The sequence below is a fragment of the Canis lupus genome, chromosome 32 (assembly GCF_011100685.1).
Source record: "Canis lupus familiaris isolate Mischka breed German Shepherd chromosome 32, alternate assembly UU_Cfam_GSD_1.0, whole genome shotgun sequence".
Taxonomy (NCBI): Eukaryota; Metazoa; Chordata; class Mammalia; order Carnivora; family Canidae; genus Canis; species Canis lupus.
This window is the reverse complement of record NC_049253.1, coordinates 13,461,119-13,479,853: the sequence shown is the minus strand read 5'-3', so window position 1 is coordinate 13,479,853 and position 18,735 is coordinate 13,461,119. Positions and strand designations below refer to the sequence as shown.

General features: G+C 38.4%; 1 protein-coding gene across 1 annotated transcript in view; it reads left to right on the top strand.

The window, feature by feature from the left end:
- The window catches only part of ARHGEF38 (Rho guanine nucleotide exchange factor 38), a 124,217-nt gene that overhangs the window by 24,633 nt on the left and 80,849 nt on the right, over window positions 1–18,735 (top strand). Inside the window, exon 2 of the mRNA XM_038581980.1 lies at window positions 7,824–8,008. Within this exon, the coding sequence (XP_038437908.1) occupies window positions 7,824–8,008 (185 nt within the window). The remainder of the gene's footprint in view (window positions 1–7,823; window positions 8,009–18,735) is intronic.

Sequence of the window (18,735 nt, the reverse complement as noted above, 5' to 3'; positions counted from 1 at the left end):
GTTTGGAGGTTTTAGCCTCCCTGAAAGAGTATGCTTAAAGTTTGTTCCTGCCCTTGGGAGGTTTCTTACATGTTTTTGAAGGTTTGTCCATTTATTGGAAATACTTTAGGATAATTTTTAAATTTAATTTTAAATGAATCTTTAAATGTTTTATCTCGCTTTTTCCAATGCCTCTGAATCTCCATCAAGCAAGTTGGGATTCCTTTTTTATGGTCTGTGAAATATATCTGGCATGTCCTTTCTTCCATAGTCATCTATCTATCTATTTCTTCTCTTCACTGGCTTGTTTTTAAAATTTATCTCATTGAAAACTTTTGTCCAACTCTATCTTCCAAGTGTGATTTTTCTGGCCTGTACTAGAAACCAAAACATTGAACAAAGCCTAAGAAATAGATTGAAGGAAAAAGTCCAACAGGCAATCCATGCTGGTTTTATTAGCAAAGCCTAAGTTGTCAGCAGGAGTAGCAGCCATTTTTCCTGCAGTGGAAAATTTTGGAAATATTGCTTTAACCCTATTCATTCAGTTACACTTGCAGAGCATCCTGAAAAAGCTGAAGCAGGAGATGGCAAGGTGAAACAGCAGCTTGCAGAATTTCCTGGCATAAGATGAAAACAGGAGCTTTCAGAGCTTCCTGGTAACCACAAGATGAGAACAGCTCAATATCACCAAGCTAAGCCTGCTGTTCCCGGAGACACTACTTTGGGAGCTATCCCCAGTGCTTGCTGCAAGCAATAACCTCTCCCTTCTTGAAAGCAGCCTTGGTCAGGTCTTATCAGTTATTCTCACCAAGTGATGAACTCCTTGTGTTGAGTCACAAAGTTACTATGGCACAGGCAATCTTGAAGATTGAAGTATTTCAGGAAGATTTACTGAGGAACCCTGAAAGGTGGAGGGGTCTTACAAGCATGCTCAATGTTCTTAAAAAGAGCAGTCTAAGCGCGGGAACGTGATATTTTAGGGATTAGTATATGGGGGATATTCATTTCCTGTCGTTGCTGCGCCAAATCACCACATATTTAATGACTTAAAATAACACAAATGCATTCTCTCACAGTTTCCCTTAGTCAAAAGCTCAAGTGCCTGAGTTGAAAGTGGCTTAGAGTCTCACAGGCTGAAATCAAGGTGTGTATACAGTTGTATTCCTTTCTAGAGGTTTGAAAGGAAAATCCATTCCTTACTCTTCCAGCTCATTGGTACCTATTTCCTTGAAGGCTGACAGCCAAAGATTGTCCTCAGCTTTCAGAGGCCACCCACATTCCTTGGCTTTTAGCCCCCATCCTCCATCTTCAAAACTAGCCATGGTGGGTCAGGTCTCTCTCACTTTAACTTCTCTTGCGTTCTCTTCTGCTTGCTTTTCTGCTCTTTAGAAATAATGTGATTGGATTTATTTATTTATGGATCTGGATTTATCCACATAGATAATTCAGGATATCTCTCCATCTCAGAGTCTGTAACCTTAATCATATCCAAATTTCCCTTTGCCATGGAAGGTAACTTTCCAGTTAAACGTTCTGAGGATTAGAATGTGGACCTCCCTCAGGGGACCATTATTTTGCCTACTACAGTGTGCAAGAATCCAGATTATAGAAACCAAGAGAAAGCCTATTAATAGCATAAAGGTAAGTCAGTACCACTAATGTCCAGAGATGTTTTCCAAAGCCTAGAAGTCTCTTCAAGCAAAAGTACAACAGGAGATTTGCAGAAATCCACAAGTCAGACTAATGGCTGGGGCTCAAGTAGGCAGGATTTGGCACTAGTAGAATGCCCTTATCCTAATGGCCACTAGTAGTCTTTCAGGTACCACCCACAACTTTATCTGTGCTGGTGTGTTCTCCCTCTCTGGAATGGCAAAGAACTCTGTAGAAGAGGAGGCACCAGTCTCATCACCTGCTAAAGCTATCTCTTGGGCTTCTCTTGGACTTCACTTTGAGGATGGAAGCAGTTGACATTTTCAGTGCAATTGGCACTCAGTCTATTTAGATTATAGATCACTAGCAGAATATCTTTTTTAGCTTTTCTTTTTCTTCCATCTCACCTTGTAGATTAACTAAGCTGTGGTTGAGTTCAAATCTCATTTGTATGATTGTGCTGAAAGTAGCAAGAAAAAATCAGTGCACGCTAATATTTTTTTTTCTACCACCACTTCCCCTAATTATATGTCTTGGTATGCAGAGATATAGATTTGACAAATATTTTGCTATTGAATAGTGATGGTTACCCACTCCCCAGACTGCAAAATGTCTTCCTAATATCCTTCCTCCCCTACTAAGCTGGGTTTCATATTTTAGGTTATGTTACTTATAGCACTTATACTTCCAGACACCAAAATCTCTATCAGATAGGAAGGTATTTTCCTTAAAGCAATAGCAAAATGTGGCTTAACACATAAAAATTTATGTATCTCAGGCAAAAAGTCTAGCAGTTAGAAGGCTCTATATCTTTCCAAGCTGCCATCTTTTGTACGTAGGTCTTAATCCCCATGGCGATCACACCATGATGCCAGTATAGCTACTGCAGGACTTACATCCACATTCCAGACTGAAAAAAGAAGGCGAGAATCATGAGATGTACAGGAAGAAAGAAAAGGTATTCCTTGTCCTTGTTTTCCTTGTCCCAAGTCCTGAGAGCCCTTCTCAGAGATTTTTGCTTATATCTCATTGACCATAAGTCGACAATAGATTGAAAAAGAATCTAAAAAATAAGAATTTTTATCTGTTCAGCATTCAATTTATAAAAGACAAACAGGGAATTAGATATTGGGCAGGCAAGTGACAGTGCCTGACAAGTATTCTGCTATTATAAAGAATAAAGATATATATATATATATATATATATATATATATATATATATATATACTGAAGAAAAGATAGCCACTGAATACTGTTAAAGTTGAAAAAGCAATTTCAGAAGAATATGCACGAGTCCATTATTACAAAACAAAAACAAACAAACAAAAACACCAAAACTATGTATGTTTGTACGTACATGGAAATATTTGAGGAGAATTATCCCCTAAACAGAAATACAACTAATAATACGGTGAAAATTATATTATAGGTAATAAATAACAGTTACATCTAATAATTATAACGAACATATACACAATATCTACTATATTAGATATTGCCAAGCACCACTGTATTTAGCAAACATTAACTCATTTTATCTTCATAATCACTTTATAAGATTTTATTAATGTTACCCTTAATTTACAGATAAGGCAGGACACAAAAAGAATTAAATAACTTGTCTAAGGCCACAGATATGATAATGTTAGAGGTGCATTTGAAACCCTGGAAGTCTAGGGTCACCTGGGTGCCTCAGTGGTTGAGCATCTGCGTTTAGCTTAGGTCGTGATCCCTGGGTCCTGGGATCAAGTTCCGCATTAGTCCTGCAGAGAGCCTGCTTGTCCCTCTGCCTATGTCTTTGCCTCTCTCTGTGTGTGTCTCATGAACAAATAAATAAAATCTTAAAAAAAAAAAAACAACCTGAAAGTCTAGTTCACAGTCTGGGAACTTAATCCCTACACTATATATAATTTTATCATACAGGGAAAAAAATAAATCAATTATCTCTCTTTAAAATCCACCCCAAAGGGGTGCCTGGGTGACGCAGTCAGTTAAGCATCTGCCTTCAGCTCAGGTCATGATCTCAGGGTCCTGGGATCCAGCCCCACACTGGGCTGTTCATTGAGGAGTCTGCTTCTCCCTCTGCCCCTCCTCACTGCAGGTACTCCCTCCCTCTCTCAAATAAAGTCTCAAATAAAACTCCCCCCTCTATCCCCCCCTTTACAAAAATAAAAAAATATAAAATCCACCCCAAAGCAGTAGTAACAATAGCGATGGCAACAAAGCAGAAGGAGCGTACATGAACTCTAAGCGAAACCTGGGCTGTCACTGCAGATTGTCTTCAGACCTCCCCAACTATATTCTTACCTTTGGGTGCCTTTTCATCTTCCTAAAAACCAAGGTTTTCTCCATACATATATCCAACACAGGGAAGTTACTCAGGATGCCAAACCCCAGCCTGTGTCTTACTTTGCCTGGACAGCAGCACCCCTATTTTATCTTTTTCCTTTCTCATCTGAACATGGCTGTCCCCATACTTCAGAATCATGCGGCTTTCTTGACAAGTTGATGACTTTAAAATGGGATAATTGTTTGCCTGAGGTGGTGGAACAGTTTGAGAGTACAGAGAAATGAAGCCTAGCATTCCAATGTCTATAGACATAAGAAATACTTTGGTTGTTTTGAAGATCCCAAGGAGCTTCTACATGGCTCATTTGATTCAGTCTTCTTGATGACGCTATAATGATTTTCATTCCTATTTTACAGATGAGGAAACTGAGTCTCCATAGGGATAACTAACTTGTCCACCATGTTCTTACTGCTAAGATTGGCAGAGCTGATACTAAGTCTGATTATTCTTCCCCCAAACTGCAGCCACCTCCTTTTATATAAACTTCCTTGGCCAGGAATTTCCACATAAGTTCCCAATGAAATCTGTTGCTAGAATAATGAAAATTGATGATCACTGTTGGAAAACTGAAGCTTGAAGGTGAAAGAAATAGAGGGTAGGAAAGGCATGCCATTTACATGCAAATGTTTGCATACACAGTGGCATTTTTTTTTTTTTTTTTTTTTAGATTTTATTTGACAGAGAGAAAGAGAGAGTGAGCAAGATTGGGAGGGCAGAGGGAGAGGGAGAAGCAGACTTCCCACTGAGCAAGGAGCTTGACTTGGGGTTCCATCCCAGGACTCTGGGATCAGGACCTGAACTGAAGGCAGATGCTTAACTGAGCCACCCAGGTGCCCCCACAGAGGCATATTTTGATTAAAACCATCTACATAGCCTTTTGGCCTGTCTCACTTTAATTTTGACATAAGTTTTGTAGTTTATGCTAACTGCTAGAAAATATTCATTTCTAAAGGTCTGTTTTTCCTTCTTTTGTAAATGCTTAACTCCTCTGTTGCTATATCGAGAAAGAAAAGGTTATTATAGCTGACTGCTCTTTGGGTGATCTATGCTGGTAATAGTCATGTATTACAAATAGTTTTATATGTAAAAACATAGTATAACTAAAAGATGCAAGTTTTAAGGTGGGGAATGATCTTATAAAAATAAAACTTGTGTCCACACTGCATTGTGTAGTTTGTTGGTTTCGGAAAGGCAAATAGAGATCGGACCATGAAATGATGCAAGCCAGGCCTTTCTTTGTTCCTGCAGTAAACTTGAGTCAAAAGAGCAAACAAAGGTATCTCATGAGGTTGCTCAACTTCAAATTCTCTGAGAAGGTTTTATACCTGAAAGGAGAAGTTTCTGAAGATGAATATCTTGACCGATATTTTATTTCAATCACCATGACCCCCTAACTTGGTTCCGAACATGTTGTAGAGCTGTCATAGAATATCTAGGCAGTTTTTAATTAATAAATCTGATGTTGGACATTCAAAATGCAGCAACTGGAATAGCTGTGAAATAAGTTGAATTGACATAGTAATTGAGTCCTGGAATTCAGAACTAAAGGGAACCTGAGAATGTATTTTAGGGATATTTCTTTGCCCATGCTTGGGAAAGACTCCTTTCTCCTTGCTAGACCCCCAAATAGTTGATAGATGATTTATATTACGCACAAAAAGTTTGGAACTTAGAAGAGCAGATTATCAGAACAGTCTTTCAACAGGGTCCCTTTTATTTTCAAGGAATTGGGTAAGAACTGAATACTATCCTAATCGGTTTGTCAGCTCTCTACTAGGGAAGTTTCTTTCTATGAGTTTATTCATATAACCCAGGAGAAAAGAAGCCCCACCACACCCCCCTCTGCCCTCTCAAGGAGGCTCACAAAGGTCAAGTTGTGTATACAATCTGCTCACTGCATCTGTCCTCATCAGTGACCTGCCTTCCTCTTTTATATACAAAATAATTCATAGTAATGATGCCTCACTGTAACTTTTCCTTTATTTATTTTTTTTAAAATTTTTATTTGTTTATGATAGTCACAGAGAGAGAGAGAGGCAGAGACATAGGCAGAGGGAGAAGCAGGCTCCATGCACCGGGAGCCCAACGTCGGATTTGATCCCGGGTCTCCAGGATTGTGCCCTGGGCCAAAGGCAGGCGCCAAACCGCTGCACCACCCAGGGATCCCAACTTTTCCTTTCAAATGTGGGGTGCTAAGAGGCAGGCTCCTTCTACTTTCCAATAAAAATATTAGCAAGCATCCAAAAATTCTCATAACATCACTCAAGATATGAAATCTGAAGACCACCTCATGCATTCCTTCTCTCTCCTTGTACAGACTTTCTCTTCTTAATAGAACTTATGGAGATGACTTCTTTGGCACCAAATGTCCCCAGCCTTGTAAAACTGTGTGCTCAGATGCCATTTGTTAAGTCCATCTTCTTTTCTGATGAGGGAAGAATAGTTACTGGGCAAATGGTCTGGAAGCATATTCACCTGCAAGTCAGGATTGCTTAAAGACCAGTCTAGGGCACCTTCTAAACAAACACTGGAAATACCTTCACAGCATCCTCCACAGATGTGTGATTATTGAGCCTCTGCCTGAAATCCTGGAATGAACAGGCCAGGTAGTGAGGAGTGCTCATAACTTCTGAAGTGTCTCTTCACACTCTAAGAGCAATCTCTTTAACGTTGAGCCATTATGTTGAACCCTCTACTATAATGATTCTCCAGTTGTCCTGGCCTTGTTTCTGGAATTGGCCAAGAGAATATCCTCTTTTTATTTCCATTTCCATACACTGTGACCTGTATGCCATTTCCCCTACAGACTCTTTACGAGCCCTTTTGTAAAGCTCTACATTTTTTGGAGGTGGTGTCAGCATTGAAGGTGTCTCACATATCAGTTACGAGAATCATATTAACTTTAAAGGAAATAAAATTACTTCTTTGACGGCAGACACTAGGATGAACATGGAGTTTGTGATGACTTCAAGCTTGAAGAAAATTCATTTACACACACATGCACACTGCCCTACTATCTATCACTGCTCTGATTTCATCTGTGACCTAGTTTGTGACTTCCAAAATTCTACATTGTTGTGGGAAGCTCATTTTTGAAGACATTTAGCTTTCTCACATTATACTTTATATAAAACCTTGGCTGTATGTGAAGCTTCCCATTTATCTCAGTGTCTCGTTGGCACTGGGGTTTCTTTAATTGAAATTTTCCATTTGGTAGTCCAAGAATTTTTGAAGTAACGAGATATGCATGATAGTGAAGATGCACCATCAGAAATCCTAGTTGACATGTATCCCATTCCACCACTTCCACACTCCTCATGGATTTGGATTGTGAACTGAAAGAAAAATTTCACTCACATGAATTGCTTTCCATTTCACTGAGGTTTGCATATTACTCACTGAGAATGAGGGGCAATTCTTTCTAACAATAGGGACAAAATGGGAAAATGTCCCATTTACTAGTTAAAAATCATCCCTTGATTTAAAAGCAAATGTGTCTAGAAGAGGTTCTGAACTGATTTTTATACATTTTATCTCTGGCCTGAAGACCAGGTTTATAACTTAATATAGTAGCAATGGGATATTTTAAAGACAAGCCATGACAGTCAAGTGTCATTCAGCCAACTTGTTAAAAGGATCTATTCTCACGTCCCTTGTTGCTCATAGTTTCATGGGATTCCAACCTTAGGGCAAACTACCACACATTTCTTCCTAAGAACATACTCTGAAGGCACTATGCCTTTCTCCCTGCTAACAACAGTCCCACAGAGGATCATTTGTAATGATGGAACAAGAAACTGCAGCAGAATGTCTCATGTGTACATACATGTTTTTATTTAACAGAAAAGATGACTCCACAGGCCGGGGCTTCTGCCACTGAGACCCTAACTCAGGAGGAGCATCGGATGCAGAGAATGATGGCAAAGCGTTCGAAAATCATCAAGGAACTGATACAGACAGAAAAAGACTACCTCAATGATCTCGAGCTGTGCATTAGGGAAGTGGTTCAGCCCTTGAGAAATAAACAGGTAAATGCAATTTGGAGGGTCACCCCATCTCCCAATCATATCCTAAATAAGACCAGCAGCACCACGAAATGAAATCACCCAAGTGGTAGTATCTGCTGCAGTGAGGGTGGAAGGATGGGCCCCGTTCACTAGTCCTGGGTTTGGGGTGGTGGAAGGTAGCATCAGATTCATACTTCCTATGTCAGCAGAGGGACACCCAGATTCTCTCAATTTGGCCAAGAAAACTGTATCCTAAAATATGGGGAAAAGGAAGCTCAGTTTCTGCCACTTTGAAATTTTTATGTGTTCTTTCTTGGATTCTTCTGGAACTGATAAAACATAAGCAACAGGTTTTCAGCAGTTTATGAACAAAGCACTTAATTTGATTCAGAGGTGATCAAGGATTTGGAAAAAAAAAATCATCCCTTGAAAAAAATGTGCTTCCCCCCTACATTGAGAGCTCAACAAAACAGGATTATTTAGCCAAGTAAAATTCAACAGAGAAATTAATCTGAATGTAAGGTAACACTTGAAGTGTTCATAAGTTAATTATTCTCCTCCTTTTTAATCAAGGCCTTTTCAGAGAAATTCTTGCAAAGAATTAAAGCACAGACAAAAAGACATTTGAATCATATATATGTGTGTGTATACACATGCACACATATGCACACACGTAAACCCACATACATATCTGGTTATTTTCATCCACTTAACACATGTATTAAGTGCCTAATAGGTAATCGACCCTGTTCCCAGCACTGGGGTTATAGTTCAGTACAAAACAAAACCCTGCCCTTATGGGATACTTTGTGGTGGGAGAAAGGAAGCATGAGACAATAAATAATAAATAAATAAACACATATAAATTAAAATACATCAGATGGTGTTAAGTATAGCAGAGAAAACCAAAGTGGTGACAAGGGTTGGAGCCTGGGCACAGAGGAGTGATGTTTCTATTTCAAATACATTTTGCCATGTTTAAGTGATCAAAATATTTAATCTTATAGATTCTGGGTTTGGCATCTTAATACATACCCCATGATTATAAAAATATTGTCAGCCAGTTTTCGCAACTTCAGGGATCACATCTTTCCCCCAGTACTTACCCAAAAGCAGAGTTTATTCTTGACACAAGACTCCTCTAGGAAATACTAGGAAAAAACATCTGGCCTATAAATTAGGGATAGCCAGAGTAGATCAAGGTGACCTTAGATATAAAAGTTGGGGGGCACCTGGGTGGTTCAGTGGTTGAGCATCTGCCTTTGGCAGTCCAAAGACGGAGTCCCTCATCAGGCTCCCCACAAGGAATCTGCTTCTCCCTCTGCCTACGTCTCTGCCTCTCTCTCTGTGTCTCTCATGAATAAATAAATAAAATATTTTTAAAAAAGATATAAAAGTTGAGTTTGGTTTTGGTTTTGGTTTAAGACAATGTAGAAAAAGCGGTGAAGCAGACTTAGAATTTTTCCTTCATAGGTGGTCACTTTTAGTTTGACTCCCTCATGACTTTCAGTAGGTACTTATTATTTGTCAGGTCCTATTCCAAATAATAGGAATTGGTATTATCATTTAATCCTCTCACAGTTCTCAAGTTGAAATGTAACTGGCCACTTTCTGAATCTGAAAATTTCTTATTCATCCTGTAAGATTATGAATAACTTTAATGGTCATGATACTAAGTTGCTCTCTGGTTTCGTTGCTAAATATCTAAAAATATTTTTGATTTTTTTCATTTAATATAAACTGGCTCTGTTTGATGTAACCTCTATTCTGGCAGGCATTAATGGTCATTAATAAAATTTTTATTTACATAATTATGAAAATGTTAATTTTAAATGCACATAGCATCAGACTTGACCACCAACTACCCTCCCTTACCAGGTGAGGTGTTACCAGTCACTCCTATTCTCTGAAAAATTTAGAACCTCGCCCACTGCTCCATACCTTTTCCCTCTCTCCAGATCTGACATCAATGTCAGGTGATTTCAAGAATCTGGCAAATGGCCCAAGCAACCTGCAGGCCTCTCTACCAGTTCCTTGACTTGCTTGCATCCTAAGGTCTTTCCTTCAATTCCATCTCAGCCCCTCGCTGCTGGCCCATCCCTTTGAGCTGTCATTCTGTTACTTCACCCCCTCAAAATCAGAATTTCAGGCTTACCATTCTCTAACCTTCTGGCCCACTCCCACTGGTTCTCTCTCCCTGACAAGTTTTTGATGCTACGAGGGCTAATGTCCTTTCTCATCCTTCCATTGAGAAAACAGACACAATAAAAAAGATGTACCTTCTCCCGACACCACATCTACCAACCTACCTGCAACTCTTCCATGTAACCTGGCTAGTGGTTCTACTTCTAATCAAGGGCAACCTCTTTACTAATGCCATGGATTCCATCTCCTCAGGCTTCCTCAAGGATTTCAGTCCTGCCAGTGTCCTTTCTTCCTCCTGTACATTGATTTTTACCTTTCCATAGATCATCCTCATCACCATTACCCATTATCCTAAAAAAGCAAAAACTCTCTTGACTCTAAAAGAATTGTCTATATTCTCTTTCCCTTTTTTAAGTTGGATATGAAATATTTAATATGTGTAAACCACATGTAATTAAGACTGTTCAAAATAAGCACAATTTGGGGCACCTGGGTTAAAGGTCTGCCTTCCGGTCAGGTCATGATCTCAGGGTCCTAGGATTGAGCCTCAGGTTGGGGCTCCCTGTTCAGCGGGGAGTCTGTTTCTCCCTCTCCCTCTGCTGCTCCCCTTGCTTGTGCTCTCTTTTTGTCAAACAAATAAATAAAATCTTTAAACAAAACAAAACAAAAAAACAAAATAAGCACAATTTATCAAAAATCTGTCCTGGTGATGAATTAATGATCAATATATTTTTTTTAAAAAGAGACAATATGGAGCACCTGGGTGGTTCAGTCAGCTAAGCAACCGACTCTTGACCCGACTCTTGATTCAGCTCAGGTCATGATCTCAGGGTTGTGATATCGAGCCCTGCATTGGCTCCAAACTCAGTGTAAAGCCTGTTTAAGATTTTCTCTCCTCCCACCCTGTCCCTCCCCACCCCGGGTCCCCCCCACACACACTCTTTCCAAATAAAACGGCAATATATAAGAAATGCCTTCCTTCAAATTAATAGCACATTTTTGTATCAAACGGATTAAGAAGTTTATTCAGTATGCAAATGTTCTCAATTTTAAACCATCTATCACATCAATGAGTTAAACTGGCCCCACCAATATAACTGCCATTGCTAAGGTGTAATCTTATATACATGCTCTGATCTTTGTGTTCTTGCTTTTGCTATTTTTTTCTTATTGTTTGCTTCCTATGTAACTCTTATGAAGCAATTCTCAGAACTGGTGTTTCAGACCGTGTACAATAAAGCGTTTCGGTCATGATGACATGTGGTTTATTTGGCATGTTTAACGTTTACTCTCAATACTTTGAATTACCTTTCTCACACTTTTAACTCCCATTTCCCTTGTTATTCTATTCAGATTGTTTATAGCTTGTTGATTTTTCACATCTGGCACTTCTTTTTGTTTAGATCTTTCAGTGCTCTCTGTCTGCCTCCTTGTGGAATTTGGTTCCAGTCTAGTGGTCTACTTGTCTTCTCTACTAATGTTGAAAGAGTAGTTACTTAGAGGTTTCTCAGAGTCCTCATATCCAATCCACCATTCCCCCATTTCTTGATACTTTTAACCTTGATAAAGCAAATGGATGCTCAGGAATTCAGATGAAACATTTTTACAAGTGCCTCAGTAGTTAATTTTTGCCATGAGTTTATTAACTTTACACCTTTTCAATGTTCATTAGCTCCTTCTGTCCTTACTTCCCCTCTGTTTAAATACCATGGTCTTTGCACACAAACCACCTGTCATTGGCTAGTGTCAAAATTTATAAATTAACACATACAGTGTTTATGTAATCATGGGAGTAATCTGCAAACCATGCTTAGCTAAACCTGAGGCAACATAAGGAAATACTGTACTGGAAGAGACTTTAGAAAGTCATCTGTTCCATGTCTTTTCTCTTTGCCTCCATTGCTGAAAAGGCTATCTTTGCTGCATTGTACTGCCTCCATGTCTTCTCTCTACACATCTGGCTCATGCTTTTCAGTCTCAGAAGAGACAAGTTAGTGTATGGACGTTACAATTGGAAGAAGGAAGTTGAGGGGCACCTGAGTGGCTCAATGGTTGAGTATCTGCCTTCTGCTCACGTTGTGATCCTAGAGTCCTGGGATCGAGTCCCGCATCAGGCTCTCCACGGGGATCCTGCTTCTCCCTCTGCCTATGTCTATGCCTTTCTGTGTCTGTCGTGAATAAATAAATACAATCTTTTTTTAAAAAAGGAAGAAGGAAGTTGAAAAGCACTAGGTTATTTGAGTGAGCTTGCATGAGGGAATCTGGAGACTAGTGTATGTCTAGACCTAGCCCTTGAGTTGACAACTATCCTGCAACAATCATGGTTACAAATCTTAATTGTAACATCAAGGCTGTTGTGTAAACAAAACTTCACCTAACTGAAATCAAGGTCAAACTCAGCAGTCACATCTCCTTTAAGAGCAGCATTGTGAGAGGTTTTGCAAAGAAGGCAAAAATTATCGACAACATTCAGTGTTGAAACATTTAGTGGAAAAACAGGTTCTAGTTATTTATTATCTAAACACGGCAACAGGAAAGATTGTACATTTTTGGCAGTAAGTCAAATCAAGACCAGAGCAAACAAATCTAACAATGGAAAAGAGTTTTGTGTGTAAGGAAAGGACCAAAAAGTGACTGAAAAGAGTAGTTGGAGGAATCTAAACATATGTCTTTAGTTTTCCTTGTTTTTAATTATTTATTGAATTTAAAAAATTTACAAATACAAAAGTACCAAAAATCTCAGAGACACAACAGTGTCTTATAGTTATTCATTTCCTTCTCTAGAGGCAAACACCATTACCAGCTTCTTTTTACCCTTTCTATTCATAAGTGCTTTTGTTTGAGTGTAAGTTTGGTAGATTTTTATTTATGTAATATTATGTTTAATATTACATATTATTTTAGATTTGCTCATATTATCTAATTGTGTGAATTATGAAATTTTGTGTTTTCAGAAAAAAGGGCAAAAATAATCTATAACTTTGTGTTGATAAGAGTTCAACTGGAATTTTCTGTTAAAATTTGGGTACCCTTGGGTAGCCCGGGTGGCTTAACAGTTTAGCGCTGCTTTCAGCCCAGGGTGTGATCCTGGAGACCCATATCGAGTCCCACGTCAGGCTCCCTGCATGGAGCCTGCTTCTCCCTCTGCCTGTGTCTCTGCCTCTCTCTCTCTATGTCTCTCATGAATAAATAAATAAAAATCTCATGAATAAATAAATAAAAATTGAGTACCCTATATAGCAGTAATTTTGTAAATAATTTTTATTAGACAATATGTAGAAGTAAATAATCACCCATAGCTCTATCACTTAGAAGTTAGTACTGTAAATATTTTTGTTTATGGACTAAGCACATTACAGAACTTAAATATTACTTAAATATTAAATATTACTTAAATATTACTTAAATATTTTGTATACTTGGCATCATACCCTATATACCATTATGGAGTCTTTTCTCCCTGAAAAATATATTTTCATGTTTCTTTTTAAGATTTATTTATTTATATATTTATTTGTTTATTTATTTATTTATGGTAGACACACACGGAGAGAGAGGCAGAGACACAGGCAGAAGGAGAAGCAGGCTGCATGCCGGGAGCCCAACGCGGGACTCGATCCTGGGACTCCAGGATCGCGCCCTGGGTCAAAGGCAGGTGCCAAACCGCTGAGCCACCCAGGGATCCCCTCATGTTTCATTTTTAACCACAAGTAACAAATATTAGTTTAAATGAAAGATGTGGGGCACCTGAGTGGCTCAGTGGTTGAGCATCTGCCTTTGGCTCAGGTCGTGATCCTGGGGTCCTGGGATTAATTCCTCCATCAGGCTCCCTGTGGGCTCGGCCTCTCTCTCAGTGTCTCTCATGAATAAATAAATACAATCTTTTTAAAAAAAATGTTTAAAAGGAAAAATGTGGGGATCCTGGAGTCTCGGGATCGAATCCCATATCAGGCTCCCTGCATGGAGCTTGCTTCTCCCTCTGCCTGTGTCCCTGCCTCTCTCTCTCTCTCTCTCATAAATGAATAAAATCTTAAAAAAAAAAAGAAAAGAAAAATTTATTTTTATTTTATTTATTGGGAGACCATAAATTTAAGGAAAACAATATCAATGCTCTCTCGTATGCAGAGCCCTCAGTTGGATAGTGGTGCCACCAGTGTTATCATGCAGGTCTGGGTTAGCAGCAGGGCATTCCATGTCATTATGGCAGGGACTGCACTATGTCTAGCCATTGTTCTGTATAACATATGTGACATAGCACACTGTACTATGGTTCCAAAGAGGGTGAAGCAAGTCCTAAAATATGGAAACATAAAAGTCAGGGAATTAGAGAGGACAAAGCCCTAACTTGATCTTTTTTTTTTTCCCAAAGGGGCAGGGAAGGGAAGGGAAGGGATCACAGAAGCCAGGGCATTCAGCTTTCTGCTCTGCCTCCCACCTGAGTGAAGTTGCTATAGTTTCAACTATATGGTATCAGCCGTGTTACAGAAGCTTACGTGAAAAGAGAGCTTGCCAATCTCGCAGAGCACAGTGTAGAAAAAAGCCTCTCAGAAAGGAGACTGGGAGGAGGGATATAAATGCATTGTAATAATGAAAATATTGTTCAAATATTGTAATGCCAAAAGTATCTATATACAACAAAAAGCTGGCCATGGCCCAAATTGTGTCCTATGAATTTAAGCTATAGTCCCTACATTTTCATTGGTAAATGATTTTTATATCCCTTTGGAATTTGCTGTGATTTTAATGGAATCCTCCTCACTAGAGTGAACCCACTGCTATTCTATATAAAGGGGATTGTAGCTTCAGCACATGTTCTGGAAATCGCCTAGCCTTCTATTTCCCACCCTCTCTTTCGTGGTTTCGAGCTGGATGTTGCTGGTGTCTGTCTTGATAGCTCAAAGCTGGGTTCTATCTCTGCACGGTCTAGCCTCTGGCTGCCTCACTGCATGTCCAGAGCTCCCACGAGTTACACTGTACACAGATGCTGTGCAGCAGCCCAGCTGGACTGCCTGCGTGGCTCTCAATTTTAGGTTTGCTCCTTGGATGCACGTTCAGAGATTACACTCCGTTCTGTCTGAATGTCCTCCTACCCTCCCGCCCCAGCCCCTGCTCCAATAAGACAAATTCAAACTTCCCACTTCCCCACAAGACGAATTCAAACAATGTAATGAAATTTTGCTACTCTCACTGAACAAAGGACAGAATTACAGTTCTAAATTACAGTTAATTTATTGGAACACAAGAGGAAAGAACCAATACTGAAATATTTTATCTAGTAATTATTAAAGTATACTTAGCTTTCAGAGAGAAAGAGATGATGGATAATTAGGGCTTCTTAAAGCTATTTTCTAAAACTTTGGCTACATAACAAATAGAGGAAACTATAGGTGAACAAACTACTTTGTCATGAATTTTTAAGTGTCCTAGAAGGACTCTTGTCAAATTATCTTCTCTAGCTGTCACCTTCCTAAATTACTTTTACTGTTGCCAGAAGTCATAGCCATTCATTTTTGCTTATTAGGGAACCATGCAATCTCTTCCCTCTTACTTTTTTTCCCATCACCTAGTTACTCTTTTTTTAAGACCTAATTTCCTAGAGCAGTTTTAGGTTCGCAGCAAAATTGAGAGGGAAGGTACAGAAATTTCCCATATAATCCCTGACCCTACATGTACATAACTTCCCCCATTATCATATCCCCCACAAAAATGTCCCATTTCTTACTGTTGATGAACCTACCCTGATACATCATTATCTCCCACAGTCCATAGTTTATGGTTCACTCTTGGTATTGCCTATGGTTTTGTAGATATAGAATGACATATATCCATCATTGTGGTATCATGGACAGTATGCTTACTGCTCCAGAATCCTCTGTGCTTTACCTGTTCATCGATCCTCAACCCCAACCAATGGAAGTCACTTATCTTTTTATCATCTTTCATAGTTTTGCCTTTTCCAGAATGTCACAGGGTTGAAATCATCCAATATGTACAGGCATACCTCATTTTATTGTGCTTTGCTTTACTGCCCTTTACAGATCATGTGTTTTTTTAATAAAAATGTGTTGAGCTAGTCTATGGATGCAAATTTTCCATTAGTATTTGATCACTACATGTCTCTGCATCACATTTTGGTAATTCTTGCAATATTTCAAACTTTTTCATCATTATTATTTTGTTATGATGATCTGTGACCAGTGATTATGACTCCCTGAAAGCTCAGTTGATGATTAGCACTTTATTAACAATGGTATTCTTAAATTAAGGTAAATTCATTATTTTTTAGACAGAATTGCTTAGACACTTAATAGACTAGTATAGCATAAACATAACTTTCATATGTACTGGGAAATAAAAAAATCCACTTGACTCATTTTGTTGTGATAGTCACTGTACTGTGGTGGTCTGGAAGCAAACCTGCAGTACCTCTGAGGTTTTACTGTAGCCTTTTCAGACTGGCTTCTTTCACTTAGTAATATTCTTTTTTAGTTTCCTTCACATCTTTTCATAGCTTAATAGCTAATTTCTTTTTAGGGCTGAATAGTACTTCATTGTCTGGATATGCCATAGTTTATTTATCCATTCACCTATTGAAGGACATCTTGATTGCTTCCAAGCTTAGGCAAATATGAATAAGGCTGCTATAAACATCCATGTGTTGGTTTTTATATGGACAAGTTTTCAGTTCATTGGGTAAAAACCAAGAGGCACAATTCCTGCATTGTAGGTAAAAAATATATTTAGTTTTATAAAAACCTCTCAAACTATCTTCTAAAATGACTGTATCATTTTGCATTCTCACCAGCAATGAACAAGGGTTCTTGTTTAACACTCTCTGGAGCATTTGATGTTGTGAGTGTTCTAGATTTTGACCATTCAAATACATGTATAGTGGTAAATCATGGTTGTTTTAATTTACATTTTTCCTGCTGACTTATGATGTGGAACATCATTTCTTATGTTTATTTGCCATCCATATATCTTTTGTGTTGAGGTATCTGTTAAGGTCATTGGCCCATTTTTAATTCGGATGTTTCTTTTCTTATTGTTGACTTTTGAGGGTTCTTTGTATAATTTGAGTAACAGTCCTCTATCAGATATGTCTTTTGCAAATAATTTTTCCCCTTTGGGGCATATCTTCTCATTCTCTTGACATTGTCTTTCACAGAGCAGAAGTATTTAAACTTAATAAAGTCCAAATTATCAATTCTTTCTTTCATGAATCATGCCTATGGTGTTGTGTCTAAAAAGTCATCCTTATACCCAAAGTCATCTAGGTTTTCTCTTATTTTATCTTCTAGGTGTTTTTATAGTTTTACATTTTACATTTAGATCTGTGATCCATTCTGAGTTAGTTTTGGTGAAGGTATAAAGTCTTCATTTAGATTCTTTTTTTTTTTTTACATGTGGATGTCTACTTATTACAGTATCAGTTTTTGAGAAGACTACCTTTGCTCCATTGTATTGCCTTTACTCCTTTGTCAAATATCAGTTGACTACGTTTATGTGGGTGTATTTCTGAGCTCTCTATTCTGTTCCATTGATCTATTTGCCTTATCTTTTGCCAATACTACACTGTCTTAATTACTGTAGCTTTAATAGTAAGTTTTGAAGCCAGGGAATGTCAATCTTCCAACTTTATTCTTCTCTTTCAAAACTGAGTTGACTATTCTAGGTCTTTGCCTCTCCATATAAACTTTTTTTTTTTTTTAAGATTTTATTTACCTATTTGAGAGAGAGAAAGAGTACAAATTAGCAGGGGAGTGGGAAGAGCCCCCGAAGCCCAAGGCAGATGCTTAACCGACTGAGCCACCCAGGCATCCCTCCATATAAACTTTAGAATTAGTTTATCAATATCCACAAAATAACATGCTGAGATTTTGACTATGATTGCATTGAATCTATAGATCAAGTTGATAAGAACTGACAACTTGACAATCTGAGTCTTCCTATACATAAACTTGAAATAGCTCTTCATTTATTTAGTTATTTAATTTTGTTCATCAAAGTTTTATAGTTTCCTCGTATAAGTCCTGTACAGATTTTGATAGATTTATATCTAAGCATTTCAATTTTTGAAGTCCTAATGTAATGGTATTGTGTTTTTAATTTTAAATTCCACTTGTCCATTGCTAGTATACAGAAAAGCAATTGACTTTTGCATATTAACTCTATATTCTGCAAACTCATTGTAATCATGTATCGGTTCCTGGAGGTTTTTTTTTTTTTGTTTCTGGGGGGTTTTTCTGGATTTTCTACATAGACTATCATGTCACCTGGGAGCAAAGAGAGTTTTATGTCCTCCTACCCAATCTGTGTATGTTTTGTTTTCTTTCTGTTTTTTTTTTTAAAGTTTTATTTATTTATTCATGAAAGACACAGAGAGAGGCAGAGACATAGGTAGGCAGAGGGAGAAGGAGGCTTCCTTCAGGGAGCCCCATGTGGGACTAGATCCCAGGACCCCGGGATCACTACCTGAGCCAAAGGCAAACGCTCAACTGCTGAGCCATCCAGGTGCCCCCATTTGTTTTCCTTTGTGTCTTATTGCATTAGCTAGAGCTTCCAGTACAATGTTGAAAAGGAGTGATAAGAGGAGACATCCT